The sequence below is a fragment of the Rhinichthys klamathensis genome, unplaced genomic scaffold (assembly GCF_029890125.1).
Source record: "Rhinichthys klamathensis goyatoka isolate OS25496 unplaced genomic scaffold, OSU_Roscu_1.1 h1tg000372l_1, whole genome shotgun sequence".
Classification (NCBI taxonomy): Eukaryota; Metazoa; Chordata; class Actinopteri; order Cypriniformes; family Leuciscidae; genus Rhinichthys; species Rhinichthys klamathensis.
In genome coordinates, this window is record NW_026606879.1 from 1,391,333 (window position 1) to 1,416,240 (window position 24,908).

The following is a 24,908-nucleotide window of genomic DNA, read 5'->3' on the forward strand; positions in this document are numbered from 1 at the left end:
AAATAAAATAAAATGAAATCTTTGGAATGCAAGTGAATCCCATAATTAGGTACCACAACATAAAATAAAATAAAAAACAATATTAAACAAATGGATACTCATTTTGAGATTTACTAAGATTACATTTTACGGTGTTATTAAATTAATAATTTTTTGAAAAATTCATTTTAGGTCAGCATTAAATAACGTAACTGTACAAATTAGGTAATTGAGCATGCACACTTATCTAATATTGGACAATATATATCCAGTATCGATGGGCATCTAATATCTGCTTAACTGATATGGTCTCTATATATAGAGTACATCTCTAAAGAATTTGATTGAAATCTGCAAGTGACAAACCTGCGGTAGGATTCTGGGGCATAAGCGACCACTGTGACACACAGCTTAATGCCTTCACTTATTGAAAAAGCCAGATCCTCATTACCGTAGCAAAAATCTGAAAAAGAAAAGAAAACCCAGAACAATAGCAATAGCCAAGCCGAATAGTGTTCACATAAAACAGAGGACGAGGATAGACCTGTATCCTCCAGGAGCCCTGTGTGTGCCATCTTACCCAGAGAGCGGAGAGGTTTCTCAGCCTTCACCAGCTCCAGAGCATCCAATGAATCTGCAGTCTCTCCCTCTAAAGATACCAGCAGGTCAAAAAGACACTGTGAAGAAACGCCCTTCGAAAGACCAGTACTAGTGCGAGTCTGTAAAAAAGTCAGTTCACACATTCAATGTTTAATGATACTGTAATAACACTGTAATAACAGTATCTATAAATGACGGGTTGTTCAAACCATGAAATCTTAAAGCTCTTACAGTGAATTCCAGCAGTGGGGCCACACTAGCAAACAGCTGCAATATGAATGGTTTACGGTGGAGGATATAGAACTGTCTGCAGCAGAACTCAATCCCTCTACGCAACAGTGGGTTACTCTCATAATCCGCGTATGTCTTCAGCAAAGAAAAGCAGCAACACAAAACCGAATAAGCATAAAAAAAATGAGAAAACATTCCTAAATCAAAATAAATAAGGAAAATAACTTAATATGTGTGCTGCTAACCTGGAGCATAGTGGGAAGGATCCATTGATAGCCACTAAGAGAGAAGAGGTGGTTGAAGTGTACAGCTGTGTTGATGGCAGTGGCGCTGTATTGCCTGAGGAGGGCACTGTCCTCGGGGTGTAGGAGCAGGGCGCCGTTAAACACATTCAGAAATAGCATAATCTCATCACCCCAGGGGTATTCACTGGGCATGCCCAGAAACATCTCCTCCAGCAGTTTGATCCATAGGACCTTGTGTAAAGTGTCTAAACCAAAAAGCTCTTTGCCTGGGAAGGGGGAAATATAATACACATTATAATTAATATGTAAATCATTTATATGAACATGCACACATTTTTTAACATAAGAACTGTAAAGGAGATTTTCTAAACGTGAACTAATATGAACATAATTATTTAAAGGGGTCATATAATGCCATTTTTGTACAAGCTAATATGATTCTTTAGGGTCTAAATGAAAAGTTTGTAATATACTTTAATTAAAAATTCTCATTAGTATTGTAAGAAAACACTTATTTTACCTGGTCAAAAACAGCTCTGTTTTCAGCACGCCGTTTCAGTGCATATGCCTTTAAATGATCATGAGCTGTGCTCACTCCGCCCCTCTGTTCTGTGCGTACACGTTTGTAACACAATAACCATAACGCGTTGTTCATTATAAACGTGGGATTATGAATTATATTGAGAACGTCGTACATAGAAAACATGCCGTAATGTACCCTGAGTGTAAACCTTAGACTCATTCATCGTGAAGCGATTTGCAAAGATATAAATATTAATATAAAGGTTAATAAAACGTTACACTCACTTCAGTTGTTCCAGAGGTTCAGCAGGAACACGAATAGCTGGTACCGATCCTTTATTCAGGAGTAGCTTCTTAGCAAAACCAGCTTTATACTGACCCTCATTTATAAAGCAGTCTGCTGAGAAATGATTCGCGCAAACATGAGAGCATTGACGTTGCTCATGGGGAATATTCCCTTCGAAAACAAAACTCAGCCACTGCGTCTTCAGCGGTTCGGATTTGGGAACATTAAAATGACTGCTGTGTTCGTTATTGCACCCAAGAACAGAACACCACAATCACTTAGACGCCATTCTGCTCATAGACAGTGCTCCAGCATATCAACAATGACCGCGCCGGTCCGCGCAGACTATGATTGACAAGTGGCTCACGAGCGAGTGCGGTTCTGTGTTGAAACCCGGCTGTCAATCAACAATCGTGGGAGGGGCGTCCGACCGTGTGACGTCACACGGTCGAACGGCTCGATTTGAGGCAGGGGAAAACATATAAGGAGATTAAAACAAAAACACTGGATGGATTTTTATCATTATATGATGGTTGTGTACAGGCACTGCCAACACACATTTCAGTACAATCAACTTGAAAAAGTGCATGTACCATTATATGACCCCTTTAAATGTAACCAGGACTGTAGCGCAAGGGGTATGTACTTATTTTAAATAACAAAATTAAAGGAGAACTCCGGTCAATTTTAACATTGAGCTCATTTTTTTGTACATTTGGAGTGCTGTTAGTACAGAAAAAACGACAAAAATCGGTGTTGCCTACACCGTGCTATCCTCTTTTTAAAATTCGCACCCTGTTGACTTCAATGGGGCAAGTTCTAAACCTGCTTTTAGCCTCTTAACAACCTTAATGTGTCATTACAAGTGCACAGCCATGTGAGTGGTGTTATTAAGAGTGACCACGGTCAATCTGACTGCAGTAGATGTGAAAAATATGAATAAAAATGATGTTAATTCAGCCAGCTCACATACCTGTATTTACTTCCTGTTTTCGTTCGAAGTCCACAGTAGTCGATTGTCAGTTCGCGCGCGCGATCATTGGTAACTAATTTAACTAATGATTGCGCGCGCGAACTCGACAATTGACTACTGTGGACTTCGAACGAAAACATGAAGTAAATACAGGTATGTGAGCTGGCTGGAAATCATTTTTATTAATATCTTTCACATCTACTGCAGTCAGATTGACCGTGGTCAGTCTTAATAACACCACTCACATGGCTGTGCACTTGTAATGACAAATCAAGGATGTTAAGAGGCTAAAAGCAGGTTTAGAACTTGCCCCATTGAAGTCAACAGGGTGCGAATTTTAAAAAGAGGATAACACGGTGTAGGCAACACCGATTTTTGTCGTTTTTGTCTGTACTGACAGCACTCCAAATGTACAAAAAAATGAGCTCAATGTTAAAATTGACCGGAGTTCTCCTTTAAAAAACAATACGAACAAACAAAATGTATTGACAATTACATTTTTCTCAATTATTTTTAAATGAAATGTAATGATGCTTCAAATTATAACTATGTAAGAGATAATCCACAGCTAGCTGTGCATTTAATTATTTTAATGCAATACGTGGAGGCAAAGAACTGCCCGAAAAGAAATCGCAAAGTGCATTATAATCGTTTAATGCACAGCTAGCCGTGGATTATTCCGCTTATACCATGATCATTTGCCAGCATTGACAATTAAAAGCTGTTATTAATGTTTGCAGCACAATATTTGACCGGAAGGATAAAACTGACGGCTACTTATCATGATTTTTCCTGTTCCTGTTTTGCCTGAGTTCCCGTTCATTGTTAGTTGCTATGGTTTCTAATTGAGTTACACACCTGTTCTGTTAATAATCTTCCTTGTGTATCTAAGCCCTTAGTTTTCCTTAGGTCTGGGTCTTGCGATTACGTTATGTTGTAAGTGTGTAGTGCTTATGTTCCTATTGGACATTAATCGTCCATCACCTATGTCTGTGGATTATCTACTGGAGCGCTTTAAAAACGAGAGAAATTACTCCATTTGTCAGTTTAAAGTTATCATGAAATCAAGACTTTTCTCATGGAATGTTGCAGTGTTGCTGATGAATGCATTTTTAAAAACAGTGTCCACCTGATCTTTAATCTAAAACATTAACATGCATGTATTTTTTCTTTCTTCGGTTTTTCTACAATTCAACTCAGCATCTTGTCTTGTAATATTGAATTAGTCAGATTAAACCGCCCTTCTAATAGAATGAATAAAGATGTCTTGGATATATTTTAAGATTATAGTCAACCATTAGATGTTATATATGCCTATTTTTATGGTTAGAAAGGATTAAAATGAACAGGACTTTGAAATTGTAAGGTAATATTGTAAGATAAATGAAATCATCAGAACTTGCCATATTCTGACTTTTGGCGAACTGACACCACTGGTTAAATGGTTGGACTGTTAGTCAAGATGATTAGCTAACGTAAAAGATGATCAAATTATTTTTCTCATTTACCTAGAGGCTCATTGAAGAGGGTGAACTCAGCATCAATGGCAGAGCGAGGAAATGACGGCAGTCGCAGAAGGTCTTCTTGAAGCATGGAGACGTGGGATTGCTTGTGCATGGCAGGCATACGCTGGGTAAGCGAGATGATGAACAAAACTCGGCCTATCTCTTCCAGCTTTCTGGAAAACACCTGAAATTTTTTTAAACAAATGATTGGTAGTTTGTGCTATATTTTTCTTAATTGAAAAAATGTATTAAATTAAAAAGTTATGTACACTATATAGATTCAACAATAGCTCAGAATTCTAAAGTGACCTTGATCTTACACAAATTTCATTATGTGAACCATTAAATGGTTCAGCAAAAACACTTTCTCCCTTGATTGAGATTCACAAAGCACACCTGTTTCTGAATGAGCTCTTGACCCTTCTCTGGAAGCATATGAACCAGGTTGAGCTGAGGAGACACTGATCTTCTGAAAGGGTAGATGTCTCGCACATAGGTCTGATGTAGAGATGCATATCAAATTTCAGCCAAAATACAAACATTCTAGTGTTTCTACCAAGAATATCCAGTGTATCTTTTGAAATATCTAGATCTGTTCGAAAACTATCACCCACCTTGGCATAGTGGATAAGGTTCCAACGCTTATCCATTAGAAAATAGTTAGCAGATCGAGCCTCTGGTATATTGAAGAACTCTAAACACTCCTGGCATGAAGACATAAAGGCAAAAAAAAATGGGGAAAGGTTGTTAAAATGTGAAAATATAGCAACATCCTTTATAATAGCTGTAGTGGACATGTTATTAATGACCTTTAAAAGAGCTTCAAACTGGGTGTCTTCATGCACTGGTAACTGGGTAGGAATGTCACACTCATTCTGTCCATGAACGACCAGGGTTTTGGTTCCTAGGCACATAATTACAGGTTCAGTTATGAACATGAACAGGACACTAGTAAACTTATTTTCTGTATGGAGCGTAGCTGAAATATGCAACCTGGCATGGAGGCAGTAACCAGAAGCTTGACCTCACACTGTTCTTTCTTCATAGTCTGTTTAAGGTCTTTGAAAAAGAGCCCTTCTACATAACCCACCACCTCCCACAGAAAGGTCAATGTGGCTGATATGGCATCCATGCCCCACTCACAGGGAGTCCTTACGAAATACATGATCAAGCCCACCTTGGAAAAAATGAGAAAAATATCAGATTGAGACCCAGATCTGCACAATGAGATCCCTGAATCTCCATCCTTTACTCTAAAAGGGATAGGTCACCTAAAAAGGAAGATTCTGTCATCATTTACTCAGCCGTATGTCGTTTCAGACTTTTGTTAATCTTCAAAACATTTTAATGATATTTTTAATGAAATTTGAGAGGTTTCTGTCCCTCCATTGATAGTCCACATAACCAAAACTTAGAAGATCCAAAAAGGTTATAAAGGCATCGTAAAATAAATCCATATGAATCAAGTGGTTTAATCAAAGTCTTGTGAAGAAATATGATCACTTTTTATATGATGTACAGATTTAATTTAGGCGTTTATTCACATATAAACACACATAGAGCGCATCACATATGGCAAACATGAAAGCTCAAACAAGAACCAGTGAGGTTTTTCTAGCATGTAGTGCATACACAAGCTTCCATGTTTACTATATGTGATGCGCTCTATGTATGTGTTCATATGCGAATAAAAGCCTATGTGATGCGCTCTATGTATGTGTTTATATGTGAATAAAAGCCTATGTGATGCGCTCTATGTATGTGTTTATATGTGAATAAAAGCCTGTGATGCGCTCTATGTATGTGTTTATATGTGAATAAAAGCCTAAATTAAATCTGTTCATCATGTAAAGCGATCGTATCTCTTCAAAAGACTTCATATGGATTTATTTTACCTTTATGAACTTTTTGGATAAATTTTATTCAATGGAGGGACATAAACCTCTCAGGTTTCATTCAAAAAATATCTTAATTTTTGTTTTGAAGAATAGCCAAAGTCTGACAGAATTTTCATTTTGGAAAACTATCCCAAACAAAGATTCTTAAATGCTACTTTGTGTGAAGAACCTTCAACATTTTCTGTAATAGAAAAGTGTGCTGTACACTATAAAACTAATATTATATAAGGTTCCCTATGACACAAAGAAAAATGGTTTCTGGAATCCAAAATGGTTCTTCTATGGCATTGCTGTAAAACACCCTTTTTGGTTCTTTCTGCTGGTTGGTTTTCTTTTCTTCATGCTAAAGTCTCACCAGATAGTTGAAAAGAATGTGCGAGGTCTGTGCAGGCAAATCCCCAATGTTAAGAAGCAGTTTCCTCAGCATGTACATCAGCTCATCCTGAGAACAAGAACCGTGTTTCATCATATAACAGCAAACGTTCATCTTTTATTCTCTGAAAGAATGACTACTTAAGTGGTCTTACCTGTCTGTTACTGACTGTGAGTTTCTCCAGGAAGTGTCTAAGAACCAATGCTGGATCTTCAATCAGGCAGTTCCACAAGACCTGCTGAGCAACAGCACATACTGTGGAAACACAAAACAGAGAAACAAAGTAGTAGTGTGAGGGTCTAAAAGAACAGTGGGTAAAAATGTTAATTAAATGGTTTGTCGGAAGATTCTTCTTTGCCTCTCACCTGCAACTCCATCTTCCCGAACTCCACCATCTTCCATCAGGTGCACAATGGGCAGCACGGCAGCACATATGCATGGTGGGAAAACAGCCTGGGGTGGCTGCAGCATGTGGTGTGTTGGTGTGAGTTCCGTTGTGTTCTCATCATCTTGTAAGGTAAAACAAACCAGATGAATAGCAAACAATAAAATCAATATGATTAATGACTTTACTCCTAAATCTGTTGTAAATATGGAGAAGGTGAACTGGTCGGTAAGTCCAGAACGCAGCTTACCTTCAGCACTGACCACTGAGCGCACTGACCACACGGAGCCTCTGCGAAAGGAGTAGTTTCTGTGAGAGTTACTGGAGGCACAGGAAGGGCTGACGGACAGACGACGTGACGTAAGGTTCATCACATCTTCTACTGACAAAGAGGATACCACATATTACATTTGCACACAATTAGCTCATCTCTATGAACATGTTCTGAAAAACCCATATTTCAGGACTGGGCTTAAAGTGAAATCAGTGTTTCAAAATGTCATGTCATTCATGGTTTACTTTTTATTATTTACATTTTTATGAAGTCCATCTATAGATTATATATTTAATTACCACTTTCTACTCTAGAAAAAAAGGCTTGTTTAATTCAAAGACTATGTAAATACATCCACATGTGAAGTGTCCATGCGCTATTCACACACAAGCTGTGGGTTTGCTGTTGAGTCTAATTTAGTTTTCAATCATTCAGTAAACAATCCATGCTCAAACAGTTCAGAAATTAAACCTGGTTGAAACATTTGGTAACAATTTATTTAGATAGTCCACTTTAGACATTCTACTAACTATAAGTAACTTTGCAGCTACATGTCAACTAACTGTCACTAGAGGATTAGTAGACTGTCTGCTTAATATTTGCAAACACTTTATTTTGTTGGTCCCCCAACAGACATTCTACGGACTATAAGTAACTTGGCAACTACAAGTCAACTTATTCTCCTAACCCGAACCTAACAGTCTCCTACAGTCTACTAATACTCTAATGAGAGTTAGTTGACGTAGTTGTAAATTCACTTATGGTTAGTAAAATGTCTAAAGTGGACTATCGAAATAAAGTGTAACCAAAAATTTCAGCTGCTCATTTCTAATGTTGGGATTCTTTATATGCAGAGTTGCAGGTATTTCAGTGGAATTTGTATAAAGCATTGCTCAATGCTCACACAGAATTCACTTTCAAACCGAGAGGCTATTTCGGGTATCCAAGACCAAGTCCTGTCTACTTGAATGGGGGAATCCTGAAATCTCAATGACTGCTTGTCGAATTCACATTTAAATAACATATTTCAAATCAGCAACACAATCTGACATGAACTGTCCCATAAACTGTTAACTAGCATTCAAAAAATTTTTATTTTTCAGGCTGGACCAGCAATACTGCCATGTGCAGTCCAAAGCTGCGTCTCAAAACACTGACTGTTTCTATGGTGAGAAGAGATTCTGACGGCAGCTGCAGTGATGCTATGACTTTACCAATCATCGACTGGCTCTTTTATTTAGAAGGCGTATTTTTATTTTATTTTTCACTTTATATTAGGTGTCTTTAACTACTATACACTTGCATAAAAAAACAGGTACAATGCACTTATTGTGTTAATGTTGTATTGTAAAACACTTTTGCCTCTATTGACTTGGGATACAGGTAAATGTTAGAGACAGGTTTGGTATGGTTAGGTTCAAGGCTTAGTTAAGGGGTAGTCTCAGCCTCACAAGTCACGCCCACGGACCGTTGGCTGAACGTCTGATGCATATGGCACACTTTTCTGGAAACACTTCAGGAGTTTCGAAGTCGCGATCTGATTGGTTGAATTCTACAGAATGTCCGGGAGACGTGCGTCTTGTGTTCTTTATCGGTCCACGTTGTGTTTACAACTGTGACAATGAGCGCTTACCAGGCTCAACTAAACGCTGGATTTTCAAAAGTATGTGAAGTTCGTGGCTCCATTAAACACGCCGCACAAAACGAACTGTGATTGATTGCGTTACATGTCAGTCAAACGTCCTCTTGGGCGGTCCTTGACCAAGAAAAGCTGCGATAGAGTCCAGACCTCTGCCATTAGTCTGAAGGTCTGGCTATGCGAGACTAGTTAAGGAGTAAGGGAATAGTCAACAGTGTCATTATAGATGCAATTACAACAATTAATTGCAGATGTAATTGTAATTACATGCAGGTATTTTTTAAATATAAGTACAGTGTGAAATCATATATGTACACATTAAGTGTATTGTATCAAATGATTAATTTAAATGTTAGAACATAGTAGTTAAACATGTAAAGTGGGACTACTCTTTTATCTGAAAAGATCATGGAAATTAGATTCCTTATGATATAACCCTAACTAGTACAGCACAGAAATGACACACCCTCTTCTTCCTGCTCGGGCGGGGGACTACACGTAGGCTCATAGCAGGCCTCTTGAGCGATAGGGATGGCCGTGATGATGCTGGCCTCACGACCGAGCCTCCTCTTCTCTTCCTCCTGCTGCATGTTCTTCAGGATGTGCTCTGCCCTTTGGTGAGAACGAGACACTGCACGTGCCGAGAATGATTTCTGAAATGTACAGGGAGCAGAGAAAGAACTGAGTGGCTAATAAGGAAATATCTTCTGTAAAATTTGTGCATGACCATTATGCCTTAAGGCAGGATATGTTTGGTGTGGTGGGCCACTAAAACCTACAGACTGATCTTCACTAATTGCATCCGGAACAGTGCCTGCATTAACAGGAACCCATGGAGGGTCAAATATGGGCACACAGGGCATTCCCAGGATAGGAGAGGGCAGCGTGAAGTTAATGCTGGGTGGAGGAATCTATGAAACAACATGCACGCAGAGAAAGAGACTGAAATTGTTTTTTAATATTGACAATAATGATATTGTAAGGATGTAAAACTAAATAATAACAAAGAAGAATATGCATAGAAATTAGAAGTGGCATTCTGCAGTAAATTGCACTGTAAATTGTTTTTCCATCAATAATACCTTAAAAATTTGCTGAGCCCCCTCCTCCATCCGAGGCCACACTTGGTAACGGAATCTCCAGACAGTGTAGAATTTCAAAATGGAGTTAATTCTCTGACACGCTTCCTGGTGGTGAAATTCAGCCATCATCATCTCGGTCACTCCATCCGGCACCTTCACCGCGCACAGCAGGAACAGGGCAGCTGTGTGTGTTTGTATGATAATAATTAATGTATATAGAGAGAGAGACTCCATTTAAGAAATGGATGGATAAGCATTTACTGCTCCCTTCCAAACCCTAGGGAGTTGTTTTGCTGTCTACATTCTATATATAGGCAGCAACCTTTTAAGGCAGCATCCTAACCAAAATGTCAACAGCCACATGTGGCAAACTCTTACAGTTCCAGATTGCAACAAAATTTGATGTTGCTGTATTTTATACTTTTATAATTAGCACAATTATAAGAGCACAGTTTGATACTCTTATTATCAGCACAAAAAAGGCATACACGGAACCTACAAGGTGTCCTGGAATATTTTTAGTTACATTATATGAATAATTTGATTTTATTCGTATAGCAGTTATAGAATTTTAACTAATGAATTAATTATTTCCAAGCATTGAGAATACCTATATAAAATATTGTTAAAATTAAGCTTTAGTCAGGTAAAGCTTAATTTAAAATAAAATTTAAAGTTGGCATGAAAATGAAGTTGTGGTAGTCTTTTCTTTCCTATTGTGATGTACATCCAAGTGAAACTTCTTTATCTTCTAAAAAAAAATGTATGGTGGGACTTGATTTTGTCTAACCAGAATTGAACGGATTGTTGTTATTTGCTAGTGCTGTGATTTCATGTGAATGACAGGTTGTCCCATCCTTGTGCCAGTAAACATGTCATCAAAGAAGAGAAGGGATGTCATTGCAAGAGGGAGAGGAATTTATTTTGATTAAAGATTATTAATGCACATGAATTAAAAAAATATTAATGTGCATGGATAAATTATTTATAATAAATATTGCAAAAATGTTTTTGTTTTTTCATGGTGACTTTAATAGTGCCCGAAATACATACTAAGTAGGCTGCCCACTATGGTTTGGAACATGGTCATCAACATTACAAAATAGGAATAAAATCCCCTAGCTATAAAATGCTGTCACAGAGTTATAAGTTGAAATGAAACTGAGTAGATTCCACAGCAAGGGAGGAGCCAGACAGACCTGCAGCTGCAGCCATATGCTCATCCACACTCAGCAGGAGCTCCCAAGCTGCAGGCAGAATGTCTCCATACATGTCCTCAGTCAGGATAGGGGCTGCTTTTATGAGCAAGGACAGAGGGGCTGGAGACAGGCTCATTACCTAAAAAAACAGAACATAGACTGAGTTAGTAGTGTTAAGTATGCTATGCACTTGTAACAATAGCAACAGTGTGTACACCAGTAAAGTGTAAAGTCTCTGGGTAGTGGACAGAGGAGAGACCTGGTTGCGGATGTACTTTAGCATGCCAGTGTCTTTTTTCCCCTCAGCACTGCTGTCAGTGGGGCGTCTTTTCATGGATGGGGTCCGGAGGCAGGATTTGTCTGAACACTGAAACAAAAAAGGGCAACACTTTATTTTGATGGTCCCTTTTGAACATTCTGTTGACTATAAATAACTTTGCAACTACATGTCAACAAACTCTTATTAGCAGATAGTCTACGTATACTCTAACTCTGTCTGTTGGAGGACCATCACAATAAAATCTACTGATTAAGTAACTTTGCAACTACATGTCAACTTATTCTAACCCTAACCCTTCCAGTCAACTAATACTCTACTAACACTCTAATGAGATTTAGTAGACATGTAGGTACAACGTTACATATAGTCAACAGAATGCGTTAAAGGGACCATAAAAAATAAGGTGAAACCCAAAAAGCAATTATATTCTGTACTTGGGCAAGCTGATCTAAGAGGGTTCAGTTAGGTTGTCCCTGGTTGTCAACACATACTCTACAGTGCCAAAGCTCTTGATCTGTATTTACTAATGAATATCTTTACACTGCAATGACAATTGGATAAATAATATTAGGAGATTGACTTATTTTAGTATTTAGTATTCTAAAACATTACTGTCTTAATAAATGAGTCATTGAATCAATTCAATTCAGTTCTATCAAAAGGATTGATTAATTCAGGAACGAAGCAAGTGAATGGGTCATTGAATCATTTGCTCAACTGATTCATTCAAAACATGGATTCATTCAGGAACACCACTGTGAACATTTCTATTGTGGCTTTGTTTAGAACTATTTCTGTTAGTGAAAAATAGCAAAATGAAATTGTGTCTAAAATGTAAATGACTTAACTTCTTGTTTATTAAACTGTTGTATAACATCAATATCAATATGATTTACAGTCGTGCTCTCTGATATTCTGGAAAAAAACAGCACTCTTTCTTGCACATGTGAAACTAATCAAGAAAGTTGTTATAAATACAGTATAAATAATAAGGGGCATTTTTGCACCCATATCTTGGATGTTGATGGCATTTTTGCCCCAAAGCCCCATTCATTTCCAAACTGCTTACTTTTACTGTAAGGTGAAAATGAGGATCGACTCAGCCAGTGACACTCAAGTGCTTTTTGAAGGAATTTACATGCAACAACTGAATGTGTTTAGAGTTTTTAGAGGAATTATGTACAAAATTGGTACAAATGCTACATTGTGTCAGCACATTAATTAAACAACAACAACAAAAAATCTAGTTTTATGTTTCTAGAATACTAGTTTGTACTTGGGGACCCCCTCACACTGAATATTTTTAACCACCTCTTTGCTTTTTTTGGCACGGCCGCTGATATTGCCAGTGGCGCTGTTCTCTTTCAGGCTGTCCACCGTCTCTCCGTATAAAAGTTTGATGGCACGGACGAGCCGAGCGCAGGAACGGCTGTGGTGCTGATAGCAGCGAGGGTGGCAGAAATCCACATGAGTGCAGATGAAACTTTGCTGGTTGCACAGCAGAATCATAATCTGGAAATTGAGAAAGAGGAGCATGAGAAACAAATATCACACACAATTAGTTCACACAGGGAACAGTCAGAATGCTGGCACTTACGTGCAGCCATGACATGTTGCGATGGTAGTTGTCCTCCACACCCCCTGTGCTGCCAGGACCTTCAGGTTCAATGCTTGGCTCGCTAGCGCTCCAAGGACTTCCTAAACAGATAATGCATACACTCATTTTTTTTATGTGTTGTACATTTTTTGTTTACTTATGTACAGGAAAGCCATTATCTGTATATGCAAATTTGTATAGTATCTGTGACAAATATTTTTAGATGTATCTGATCTCCATTTACTTTCCAAGTATGACTTGTACAATTCATTAAATTATTTATTAATTTAATTTTTATTGCGATCTTTATGTAAATCAAGCAAAAAATTCTAAAACAAAGGTTGGTTAAAAAAAAAAGATTTAGCTTGAATCAGAAATATAACAGCACAGCAGGCTGTTTTTTTCTTTTCTTTACAGGGTACGGCTTTCACTTAGAAATGAATTGCTCTTATTTTTATTTATTTATTTTATTATTATTATTTTTAGAAATTTCACCCCTCCTTTACCTCATACACTGCATACAGAAATATGATATCTCTCACTCTGAAGGTTTAAAACAGCAGCACAAACATTTAAAAAAAGTGGAAAATATGTATGATATCATAGTTCAATATAACTCTTGACAGGCTTAGATTTCTGAGACACATTAAATAAAATGACTGCAAAATAGCCATCCAATTTGAACTCCCGTTACAACCCTATCATACAACCGGCCCAATGCAGCGCCAGGCGCGATGCAAGTGTATTTTGCTAGTTTCAGCCCGACGTAGTGATCTTTTTCACGTCCTGCGCCACGTTGTTTAAATAGCAAATGCATTTGCGCCTATTTGTGCGCCCATGGGCGTGCTGGTCTGGAAACGAGGTGTGTTCAGGCGCATTAATGAAATAGACTGCGCAATTGACCAACAAAAACCTGGTCTAAAGTCAAAAGCGCAGAATTTTAAAGAGCGCGTTAGTAAAATGAGCCTATAGGCGGGTGCACAACTGTATTGTACACTGTGCTTATTACACACAAAAGGACGCGCAGCAGCACACAAACTAGACAAATATTAAAAATAAAAGGATTACAATGTAAAAAGGTTAATGTTGTGTACATAAAGATATGGTGGAATCAGGCTTGTCCCGTAGATGGTCTGCTTGCACGCTTTAACCATAGGCTTTAACCTCGTGCAAGAGCAGATCTGTATCCTCTCTGGAGACGTGTTCAGTCTTTCCCCTTGCAAATTCCACAATGTAAATAGCAACCCACCATGGTGCAAGTGCAACTGGCTTTTAAAGGGAATGAGAAATGACACTCTGATTGGTTTATTGTACGTTACGCCCAAAACACACCCATTACTCATTAAGAGAATAGGGACAACCCTTTTAGACCATGCGCCAACCATTTTTCCTGTCGTTAAACTAGCAAAAGTGGATTCGGACACGCCCTAAGTGCACTTGCACAGAGCGCTTGCGCTTAGATTAAATGCACTTATCGTTAAAATAGGTCCCTTCGTGTATTTTTATAAAGTTCACACTTTAGTCATATTACCTTTACAACTGAGTGAACTGACCATTATTTAGATATGTTTATTAAAACATTACCTTTGTGTTTGTTGGATCAGCCTAACAAATCATTTTTCTTTTATTCCGTAAAGTTTATTATTGACACCATTATTAATTCTTTCTAAATAATGTATTCTGCTTTGGCCATCTATGTAATAATAAAATAACTTCATATAGGGCTGGAGAAGCATTGTCTGACCTATATCAGTGACAGTATCTCTACTCTGGGAGAGCAGCCGCTCCGAATCCACGTCATTCTCAGACTCAGAGTCCTGTCTGGACATCTTAGTGCTTTTCAGACTCCCTGCTCGGCGGATAGAAGACAAAGAGCCTCCTTTCTTTATTCGGAAACTCCTTGCTCCTTTAATCTGTAGCAAACGAGAGCCACCAATACGGATCTTCCTAATCGGAGCTAGGGAGAGGAGATGAGACAAAATAAAAATGTTAAATCATATTTTCAGCCTCTATCAAATATGTACATGCAGATAATTATTCCTTTTTCATTTTACCCAGTGGCTCTTGTGATGATTTCTTCTCCTCACAGCCAGTGTCAGACTTGAGGGTGTGGCTGCTGCTGTTCAAAGAATCGTGTCCATCTTCATCATCCAGGATTCCTGCAAAGCTGATCTTCCTCTCATAGCGGTGACGGCCTAGCTCAGGGTCCAGACGCAAGCGGCAGCTCTCTAAATCCTAAAGGAGCCAAAAGAAAAGCTTGTTTTGGGAATTGTTTGACTGTGCGATATAAGATCCGCTTACTATTCAATCATCAGTCAAATAAATGCATACACCAGGGATGTGCGCTATTAAGAATGGAATTGAGAGATTTAAATTCCAAATTCATTTTCTGCATTTAAAATATAGGTCACACTTTAGATTAGGGTCCAATACCGAAATATGCATTTACATAATATTTAATAAATTAACTTTTACTTAATTTCCCAGACTGCATTACCCTGAATTTCCTTCTATTAAAATTCTGTAAATTTATCTTCCTGTCATTCCATTTCAACATTTTTTGTTGTAGACAACTGAATTTAAATTCCAAATAATTAACTGAAAGGGAGACAAATCTTTAATTCTAAACTTTCTGCCATAAATATGTCTGGAATTTTTTTTATAAAAATACGAATTTATCAAACTTCTCTGCAATGTTAATCGTGAAGACCCACACATGATACGTGGAAGATATTTGGGCATAAATTAAGGATTTGTTCTCATGACATTAATTCATGGCCAAGTTTATCAATTATTTCCCTCGTTTTAGTAAAATCATGGCCAAGTTGCACTAATTTGTTAACTCAATTTAGTTAAATCATACACATGATGTCCTAATTTGTTCCCTCATTTTAATGCAACTAAAACAAGGGAACCAATAAGTACAACATGGCTAAGTTTTAACTAAAATAATTTCTGGGATTTAAAGGGGTGGTCACACACCACTTTTCATTACATTGACTTCCATTTAAATGCATAAAATTGCAAGAGATTGGACACACAAATCCAAGTGTAGAAGTTATGCATTGTGCTGCATTCAGAAGTACAAGTTTGGTGAACTCTGACCGCAAATTCATGAAGATGTGTGACCAATAGAAGATTGATACGCCAGAGTGACCTTTTAGCTGAATTAAAAGAAAACAAACTTTAAATCTGCAGGATTGTAGTAAAGTGAAGCAGATTGCATATTTTTACAATTTTTATGTATTAAATGTTGTATTGTTTTTAAAAAAAATAAACATTTTGAGACCATTCCAGTGTCCGTAGGAATTTTGCATGCTCAAAGTCTAGTGTGACTGCAGTTTAATTCCTAATTTGTGTCCACAACATCCTGTTTTTTTCCCCTGCATGTTTTACTGTATGAGGGGCTTCGTAGTTAAAGGGATACTCCAACCAAAAATTCTCTCATCATTTACTCACCCTCATGCCCTCCCAGATGTATATGACTTTCTTTCTTCAAATGAACACAAACTGAGATTTTTTGAAAAATAATCCATCTCTATGAGTCCATATAATACAAGTGGATAGGTCTCTAAAAGTTGACACTTCAAAAACAATGCTAAACGAACACGACGGTAATCCATACGACCCCAGTTGATGAATCGATGTCTTCTGAAGTGAAATGATAGGTGTGTAAGTGTGTTGTGAAACTCCGGTGACCATCTCCTTGATGGAGAAGTGACCATCCTCTGTGCTTCCGTATCACTTCTAGAGCAAATTTCACAACACACTTACGTCACGCTTCACAACATAAGCTTATAAGTGTAAAATATTTTTTTAAATGTTAGTATTTTCTACAACAAACCTATCGTTTCTCTTCAGAAGACATTGATCTATTATCTAGGGTCATATACACTCACCTAAAGGATTATTAGGAACACCTGTTCAATTTCTCATTAATGCAATTATCTAATCAACCAATCACATGGCAGTTGCTTCAATGCATTTAGGGGTGTGGTCCTGGTCAAGATAATCTCCTGAACTCCAAACTGAATGTCAGAATGGGAAAGAAAGGTGATTTAAGCAATTTTGAGCGTGGCATGGTTGTTGGTGCCAGACGGGCCGGTCTGAGTATTTCACAATCTGCTCAGTTACTGGGATTTTCACGCACAACCATTTCTAGGGTTTACAAAGAATGGTGTGAAAAGGGAAAAACATCCAGTATGCGGCAGTCCTGTGGGTGAAAATGCCTTGTTGATGCTAGAGGTCAGAGGAGAATGGGCCGACTGATTCAAGCTGATAGAAGAGCAACTTTGACTGAAATAACCACTCGTTACAACCGAGGTATGCAGCAAAGCATTTGTGAAGCCACAACACGCACAACCTTGAGGCGGATGGGCTACAACAGCAGAAGAACCCACCGGGTACCACTCATCTCCACTACAAATAGGAAAAAGAGGCTACAATTTTGCCAGAGCTCACCAAAATTGGACAGTTGAAGACTGGAAAAATGTTGCCTGGTCTGATGAGTCTCGATTTCTGTTGAGACATTCAGATGGTAGAGTCAGAATTTGGCGTAAACAGAATGAGAACATGGTTCCATCATGCCTTGTTACCACTGTGCAGGCTGCTGGTGGTGGTGTAATGGTGTGAGGATGTTTTCTTGGCACACTTTAGGCCCCTTAGTGCCAATTGGGCATCGTTTAAATGCCACGGCCTACCTGAGCATTGTTTCTGACCATGTCCATCCCTTTATGGCCACCATGTACCCATCCTCTGATGGGTACTTCCAGCAGGATAATGCACCATGTCACAAAGCTCGAATCATTTCAAATTGGTTTCTTGAACATGACAATGAGTTCACTGTACTAAAATGGCCCCCACAGTCACCAGATCCCAACCCAATAGAGCATCTTTGGGATATGGTGGAACAGGAGCTTCGTGCCCTGGATGTGCATCCCACAAATCTCCATCAACTGCAAGATGCTATCCTATCAATATAGGCCAACATTTCTAAAGAATGCTTTCAGCACCTTGTTGAATCAATGCCACGTAGAATTAAGGCAGTTCTGAAGGCGAAAGGGGGTCAAACACAGTATTAGTATGGTGTTCCTAATAATCCTTTAGGTGAGTGTAGATTACCATTGTGTTTGTTTTGCATGGTTTTTGAAGCCTCAACTTTGAGAGAACCATCAACTTGCATTATATGGACTCATACATCTGTAATGACATAAGGGTGAGTAAATGATGAGAGAATTTTAATTTTTTGGTGAACTATCCCTTTAATTGTGTCACATGAATGAATCTGGTCAGAGGGAGACAATACCAAAACTGACCACAAGGGGCTCTGTTCGGGGTCTGGGGAGACAGGGAAAAGTCTCCCGCAGGAAAGTGGTGATCTCCAGAAGCAGCTGACAAGCAGCCATCTTCAGAGCAAAAGGGCAGCCACACTTTGTAGGGTTGACGGTGTCTGTTGAAAGAATCATAAAAAAAAAAAACATTAGCTAAATGCCGAAAGTATTATATTGGTTATGAACATCATCTGTTTGTTTAATCTGAATTCATGTCATTTTCACTCATACTGTCATCCAGATAATCTTCCTCCTCATCCTCCTTTTTCACACGCCTCTTGCTCTCTTCATCATAGATAAAACCCAAGATGTTGGCTGGACTCTCACTGTCTGAATGGCAAATTTCACTCAGCCGAGTGCCTATTGCCTTTTTGAAGATACATATATTAGATGCAACCAAATACCACAAATGCATTTCTCAAAAATTATGTAAGAAGGTTTTCTGCAGGAAAAGCAAAATTTGCATATTTTTCAGATTAATGTGACTCACATCTCCCCACTGGTAAAATTGTTTGGCTGCGTTCCACTGGAGCTTCGTGTTTCTCTTGTTTCCTGCTATAGGCGATCGTCCTCTAGACAGCCCTCTCTTAGTGATGTTCACATGGTGACCTTTCATCCACTCTGGCCAGTTACCACGGTTACAGCGATGCACAAAACGGGCACACTCCAGAAAAAGCGAGGCCCTTGCCACCACAGGGGCTTCCTGGGAAAGACATTTATCAAAGTCAACATGACAATGTTCAGTTCCTTATTTTCTCTGAAAGAATCCAAAATACTGATCTCAATAGACCAATTTTCAGTTGGTAAACATGGTGACGTTTTTATGTGGGCGGAGCTTAAGTGGTGGCAGAACGATCCCTCTGGCCGCTTCACTAACGTAAAGTCTGCAAGATTTGTTTGCTTGTTTTTAACAATGACTGGAGAAAATCCGATTTTATCTTAATGTGCAAGGTCACTCACTGTCCAGGACCACGATTGTTATTTGCAAAAGTTAATTTTAATCGGACGGAACCAGATTGGCCGACCCGTACACTCATTGAGGATCTGACAGGATTAACGTTAACGCTACCTCCGGTTGAGTGGCCTGACTTCTACACCTACCTGATAGAGAAACGGAGGGCATGTAAATCTTTAGATGCCTATAACTATGTGCTGAATGGTCATGTACAAGACTTGTGTGGTACGATCTGCAGTTCTGCCTAGCCAGCGCCGAGAAGACGACAATGTAAAGAGTGACATTACGGTGCAATTTTAATGAGGCGAATATTTCTAGAAATAAAAAATTGCAGATAAAGCATATTAATTTTTCATTGATTCTTGCAACCAACAACACAACAAGATGACATTTAATAATAAGAAGAATAATTTAAGATCCTTATTTTGTAGCCGAATCTGTGCTGGTTTGTATTTGCCGCCTCCAGTTTTCCCTTTGTTCTGCCACCAGCTAGCGCCGTGACGTAACTGTGACGTCGGCTGAAAATTGGTCTATTTCAAGCTGCAAAAACTTCATGAAGCTAACCACATACCAAAGATCTGAAAATACATTTCAGTACCCCTTTAAAGGACATAAAATGATAACCAAAAACTTGAAACCTGTTAGGTCTTTAGCCTAGCAGCTATGCTTCAAAAGTAATGTGACACCATTTTGTATATAAACAGAAGAATCCGAACTGACCAGGTCCAGCGCAGCAGCTAATATCGAAGCATCTGGTATGGTTCCCGGCTCACAGCAGTTCAACAGGAACTGAAACCTCTTCATCCCCTGTCGGATTGCACCTAGATTCACAATATTCTTATTCTTTATGGCCTCCTGGCTGGCAGCCAAGCGCTCCTGGAATCCATGGCAACCTTGTCGGTGGTACAGAATAGTGTCAGTACAAGGAGTGTAGCATCTGACAAGGTTTTAACAACTGAAAATAGCTGGTGAAATATGCATCTGGTGATATCGAATGAACATGCAAGTCTGTTTTAGTCCTTACAAGATCTACAAATCAAACCATGACTTTGTGTATTTCCCCAAATATATATCTAATAACTATTAACTATTAACTTGGAGAGCTGAAGGTTCACGACAACTCTGACAATGCTGTGGCGGGTCATGGTGCCAGGTCATAGGTCAGAAAACCACAGTTCCTCTTCCAGCGGATGGTTCTGACAAAGATGGACAAACACACAGAGAGCTGGCATGGAAGATGGTAGAGGAGTGTACCAGAAGCACAAGACACGTCAAGTACGGGCACACACACAAACAAACAGAGCGAATTGTGGGCGGGGGCGGGGGACGGCACCGAGGATTCTACCATCTTTCTCTTCTGTGTGGTGAATCTTGGAAGGGTTCCTCCGACCAGACCGCCATTTACCGAGCCGCTTGAAGAAATTCTCCTCTTCCTCTCGCCCATATTCAATAGCGTTACCCTCCGACAGCTTCACGGCACTGGTGAACTTGACCTGAGATGTACAGGAAAGACTCGGATCAAGGATTTGATGTCTAATAACTCTAGCGCAAAGACTGATTTTCTTCCATGAAGAAGTTCAGATTTATTCCCAAATAAAAAATTAGGAGAGGCAGAAAAATTATATCATTAATGATCACAGTAATGATGGCAATGGAATAGTTTCTGGTGATTATAACCCTCTTTTCCTTCCTTGTGTGTACATGATCATAAAATATTAAAATCAATTGACTCTAATTGACTTTGCATAAGGTTTTAGTTTAAATAATTGAATATGTGTATGTATAGTTTTTGTTAATATTTTGAAATATCTAAAAATGTCACTTTAATTTTAGTTATAGTTATATAACTTACTATATAATAGTATATAGTAATTTTGTTCATTACATTTTAGTTTTCAGTTTTAGTTTAAGTTATTTACTTCAACTTCAACTAAACAAAAAATCGAAATTGAATTACTAGCTGAAATAAAATAAACTTCGGTTCTTTATATTTTATTTGATTTCAGTTAGTTAAGTTTATTTCAAGTAATGAAAATGTTTTTTTTAAATTTAATAACGATAACAACCCTGTGTCAAGGTGATACAATTGCAGTCATATCATAATGGAGAAAATAGCATATTATTCTTATTATTACTATTATAATTTAGAAACAAATAATATTTTAACAAAACTGCTGCACTGCTTATATTGGTCAAATAGTGCAAACAATGTAATGTAATCTCTTCATGGATGCATTTCTAAGAACTTTGCTGATTTGTATTACTGTGGACAAGGTCTTATTTGTCATTGACCCTTACAGTGTAGTAATGTTAAGATAGAGTCCTCACCTTGGAGCTCTGTCTGATAAAGGACAGTCTGTCCACTGAGCTGATGTCCAGCAGGTCCTCGACCCCATCAGCCAGTCCAGATAGAGAGGAGCGTTTCAGCCAGTTACCTGTACCACAGGTTCAATAGTTACATGAAAAAAATAAAATAAAAGTTAATTTAGCATTTGGGTAGCATGTTTGAACTCTGGTACCCTTTAAATGGAAGTGCAAACAAGCCAAAAGGAATGTAAGAGGGAAGATTTCATGCTGGTTCTCCGGCTCATACAGCGTATGCACGAAAATAGACAAAACAACACATTGAATCTCACAGCAAGTACATAAAAGTAAAAAAAAAAAAAAGAAAAAGATAGATAAATCTTGAATGCATTTTTTTTTCAAACTAAAGCTTCCATAATGACACTGTAAGATGAGGCTGCATAACTAAAACACAACACACATACGTAACATGGAGACAGTGAGTGGATGACGAACTTTCCTATGGCATGCTGGTGACAAAAAAGGAAAGAACAGAGAAGTGAATGACTTTTCATAAAATTCATATCCCCAACACCCCAGTGAACCAATCAGAAGTGAAAACTCTCATTAAAATTCAGTTTATTGGTTTATTTGAAAAAAATTTTTTAGAAGTTAGAAGTTAATTTTTCGAAACGTTTACAAACTTACCTATGTATGGCATGCGCATTAACACATTTAAGGGAAACCTAAATCTTCATTTGTGTTTCGAAAGATGAATGAAACGACATGAGGTTGAGTAAATGATGACAGAATTTTCATTTTGTAAATCTTCTGTGTATGGAAATTTGAATTTTGTAGTTTTTAGTCTACAGAGAGCAAATCACTATGAATGTGTGTATTCTCCCAATCATGCATATTTGGTAAAAGATCATGGTTTTACAATTCAGAAAAATAGAAAAACATTATTTTCTTTGAAAAATATTCTAGTTCGGACTAAATGGGCTGAGTATACTGAAAGATTTTCATTGAATTATTTAGATAAATGTATTTACTGTACTTTGCATTTTACTGCACTTTGCATTTTACCTATGATTTTAATTCAATCATAATTAAAATCATCCATAAAATGCAAAGTATATACACACACACAGACACATGAAGCTACTTTATTTCGGAATATTATGAAACCTGAATTATACAGCAATTCTGTAATGAAAGAAATTCTGAAAAACTGGGTAATAGCATGTATACCAGTGATGAACAGCAGTAACTTATAAGGATAAGAAAGGGAAGTATTGGTAGCCAAGGGCTGATCTCATCCTCTGATCACACAGAGTCTAAACTATGATAAGCAACAAATGATCTGCTTTGTATAGGACAACAAAGAAAATGAGACAAGTCTGGTAATGTTAGTAAAGAACATCTCTCTCACAAAAACATACCTATGGGCAGTTTGAGCTTCTTGCGCAGTGAGATCCGTCGAGAACGTGATCGTGAACGCCGGTCTGTGGTAGTACCAGAGTGGGCGGTGGTGCACTCAGACGTATCCTGCTCTGATTGGCTGCTTGTATCACTGGCGGCACTCTGAGACTTGAACATCTTCCTCCAAAAGTCTTTCCTTCCTAAAAGAGCTCCTGGAATCTGCTCCTCGCTGATACACAGATACAGATGCACTCAATCCATGCATATATTTCATTTAAGCGTTACAAAATGTGTGTTATATTTGTGAGTGTACTTTTTTGCTGAAGATGGCTTGGTTTCCTCCTTTTCGTTTGTTTTTTTAGTCGTATTAAGTTTTTCTGCGCTGTCCAGGAGAGCACTGAGAGCCACACGTCGGAATACATTTCCATGAGACTCCTTTATAAACTGAACCAGCTGACGTATGTCACAATACAGACCCTGATTTGAGTGTGTGTTTAGATGTTAGGAGAGAAATGTGTGAAAAGAGAGAGATGAAAAAAAAAAATTAGATTTAAATGGTCACTCTTCTTTGAACAATATAGTTCTTTACCTAAGAGCTTCTAAACAGCCATTCATTATACATAATCCATATACATAGAAGCACATAAAGCATAACTACCATATCCCAACCAGATGCAATATGACAAGATCCCAGCTAAGCAATTTTTTTCTGTACAGACGAATGTAAAAATGGCGTGTGATGCAACCTATTAATCACAAACCACAGCAAATCAAAACAAATCTTTCTCAGTTCCGCCTTAGAGTTGAAAAAAAAAAGTAATTGCGATTTTAGTTAACAATTAATTTGAAGGTGACATAGTTACACGTTTCTACATGCGTACTATAGTAATAACAGTAAATTATGCATAATTACAAGTAAATAACCCTAAACCAAACCATAACTCTATAGTAAGAATATGTAGTTTATTAATATTACTCTGTACTTAAAGTACAATGTAACTACATCACCTTAAAGTAAAGTGTAACCCAACTTTATATCTCACAATTTGACTTTACATCTAACAATGCAACTTTCTCACAATTGCAACTTTTTTTGTCACAACTTGCGACATTATTTCTCATTATTTGTGATCTCATTTCTCACAATTTGTGACCTTATTATCGCAAGTTTACATCTCACAGGGAGTCTTAAATTTGCATTGTAAAGGGAGTAGCAACATATTTTTTCCCTTCCATATTGTGACCTACATCCAAATGAAATGGATAATCAGAATTATTATTTTTTTAAATAATGTAAAAAGTAATTGTGACTTTATATCTCATAATGCAACTTTATTCCTTGCAACTGAGTCTTTAAATTTATAATCAATTTATACCACTATATCAAATCTATACATTTATAGCAATTGGCAAAAAAAATTCTTACATGCATTATTTCTCATAATCTGCGTCCAGATTTCTCGCAAATTTGCATCCTTATTTCTCAGAACTTTACATCTCACAGTGTGACTTCAAGTTGCAATGTAACAGAAGTAGCGACAGATCATTTCTTCCACATTGTGACCTACATCATTATGAAACGGATTATCAAAAAAGTTTATAAAAATGTATGGCGGGGACTTGGTTCTATATATCTGTTGTTGATTGGATGGAGGCAGATTGGAATGTAAATGTATTTAGTTTGCATTCAGATCTACTAAAGGCATGTTATTGATCATAATAAGATCAATAATGTGCCTTAAAAATATCTTCCTTTGTGTTCAGCAGAAGAAAGAAACTCACACAGGTTTACAACAACTTGAGGGTGAGTAAATGACAGAATTTTCATTTTTGAGTGGAGTATCCCTTTA

The 24,908-nt window shown here is 37.8% G+C and overlaps 1 protein-coding gene across 1 annotated transcript in view; it reads right to left on the reverse strand.

Annotated features, from left to right (window-relative positions):
- LOC130069588 (protein unc-80 homolog) overlaps positions 1-24,908 on the reverse strand; it is a 58,500-nt gene that overhangs the window by 16,209 nt on the left and 17,383 nt on the right. Inside the window, exons 18-47 of the mRNA XM_056233532.1 lie at positions 23,372-23,535; positions 23,079-23,287; positions 21,682-21,788; positions 20,699-20,846; positions 20,074-20,246; positions 18,889-19,101; positions 18,630-18,765; positions 18,384-18,517; positions 15,123-15,303; positions 14,813-15,025; positions 13,069-13,169; positions 12,783-12,983; positions 11,451-11,558; positions 11,192-11,330; positions 9,993-10,174; positions 9,690-9,821; positions 9,377-9,563; positions 7,248-7,379; positions 6,978-7,121; positions 6,767-6,867; positions 6,595-6,681; positions 5,335-5,518; positions 5,151-5,245; positions 4,956-5,045; positions 4,738-4,839; positions 4,345-4,525; positions 1,056-1,321; positions 811-945; positions 560-698; positions 346-442 (exon numbers count right to left, since the gene is read on the reverse strand). Coding sequence (XP_056089507.1) covers positions 346-442; positions 560-698; positions 811-945; positions 1,056-1,321; positions 4,345-4,525; positions 4,738-4,839; positions 4,956-5,045; positions 5,151-5,245; positions 5,335-5,518; positions 6,595-6,681; positions 6,767-6,867; positions 6,978-7,121; positions 7,248-7,379; positions 9,377-9,563; positions 9,690-9,821; positions 9,993-10,174; positions 11,192-11,330; positions 11,451-11,558; positions 12,783-12,983; positions 13,069-13,169; positions 14,813-15,025; positions 15,123-15,303; positions 18,384-18,517; positions 18,630-18,765; positions 18,889-19,101; positions 20,074-20,246; positions 20,699-20,846; positions 21,682-21,788; positions 23,079-23,287; positions 23,372-23,535 — 4,481 coding nt within the window. The remainder of the gene's footprint in view (positions 1-345; positions 443-559; positions 699-810; positions 946-1,055; positions 1,322-4,344; positions 4,526-4,737; positions 4,840-4,955; positions 5,046-5,150; positions 5,246-5,334; positions 5,519-6,594; positions 6,682-6,766; positions 6,868-6,977; positions 7,122-7,247; positions 7,380-9,376; positions 9,564-9,689; positions 9,822-9,992; positions 10,175-11,191; positions 11,331-11,450; positions 11,559-12,782; positions 12,984-13,068; positions 13,170-14,812; positions 15,026-15,122; positions 15,304-18,383; positions 18,518-18,629; positions 18,766-18,888; positions 19,102-20,073; positions 20,247-20,698; positions 20,847-21,681; positions 21,789-23,078; positions 23,288-23,371; positions 23,536-24,908) is intronic.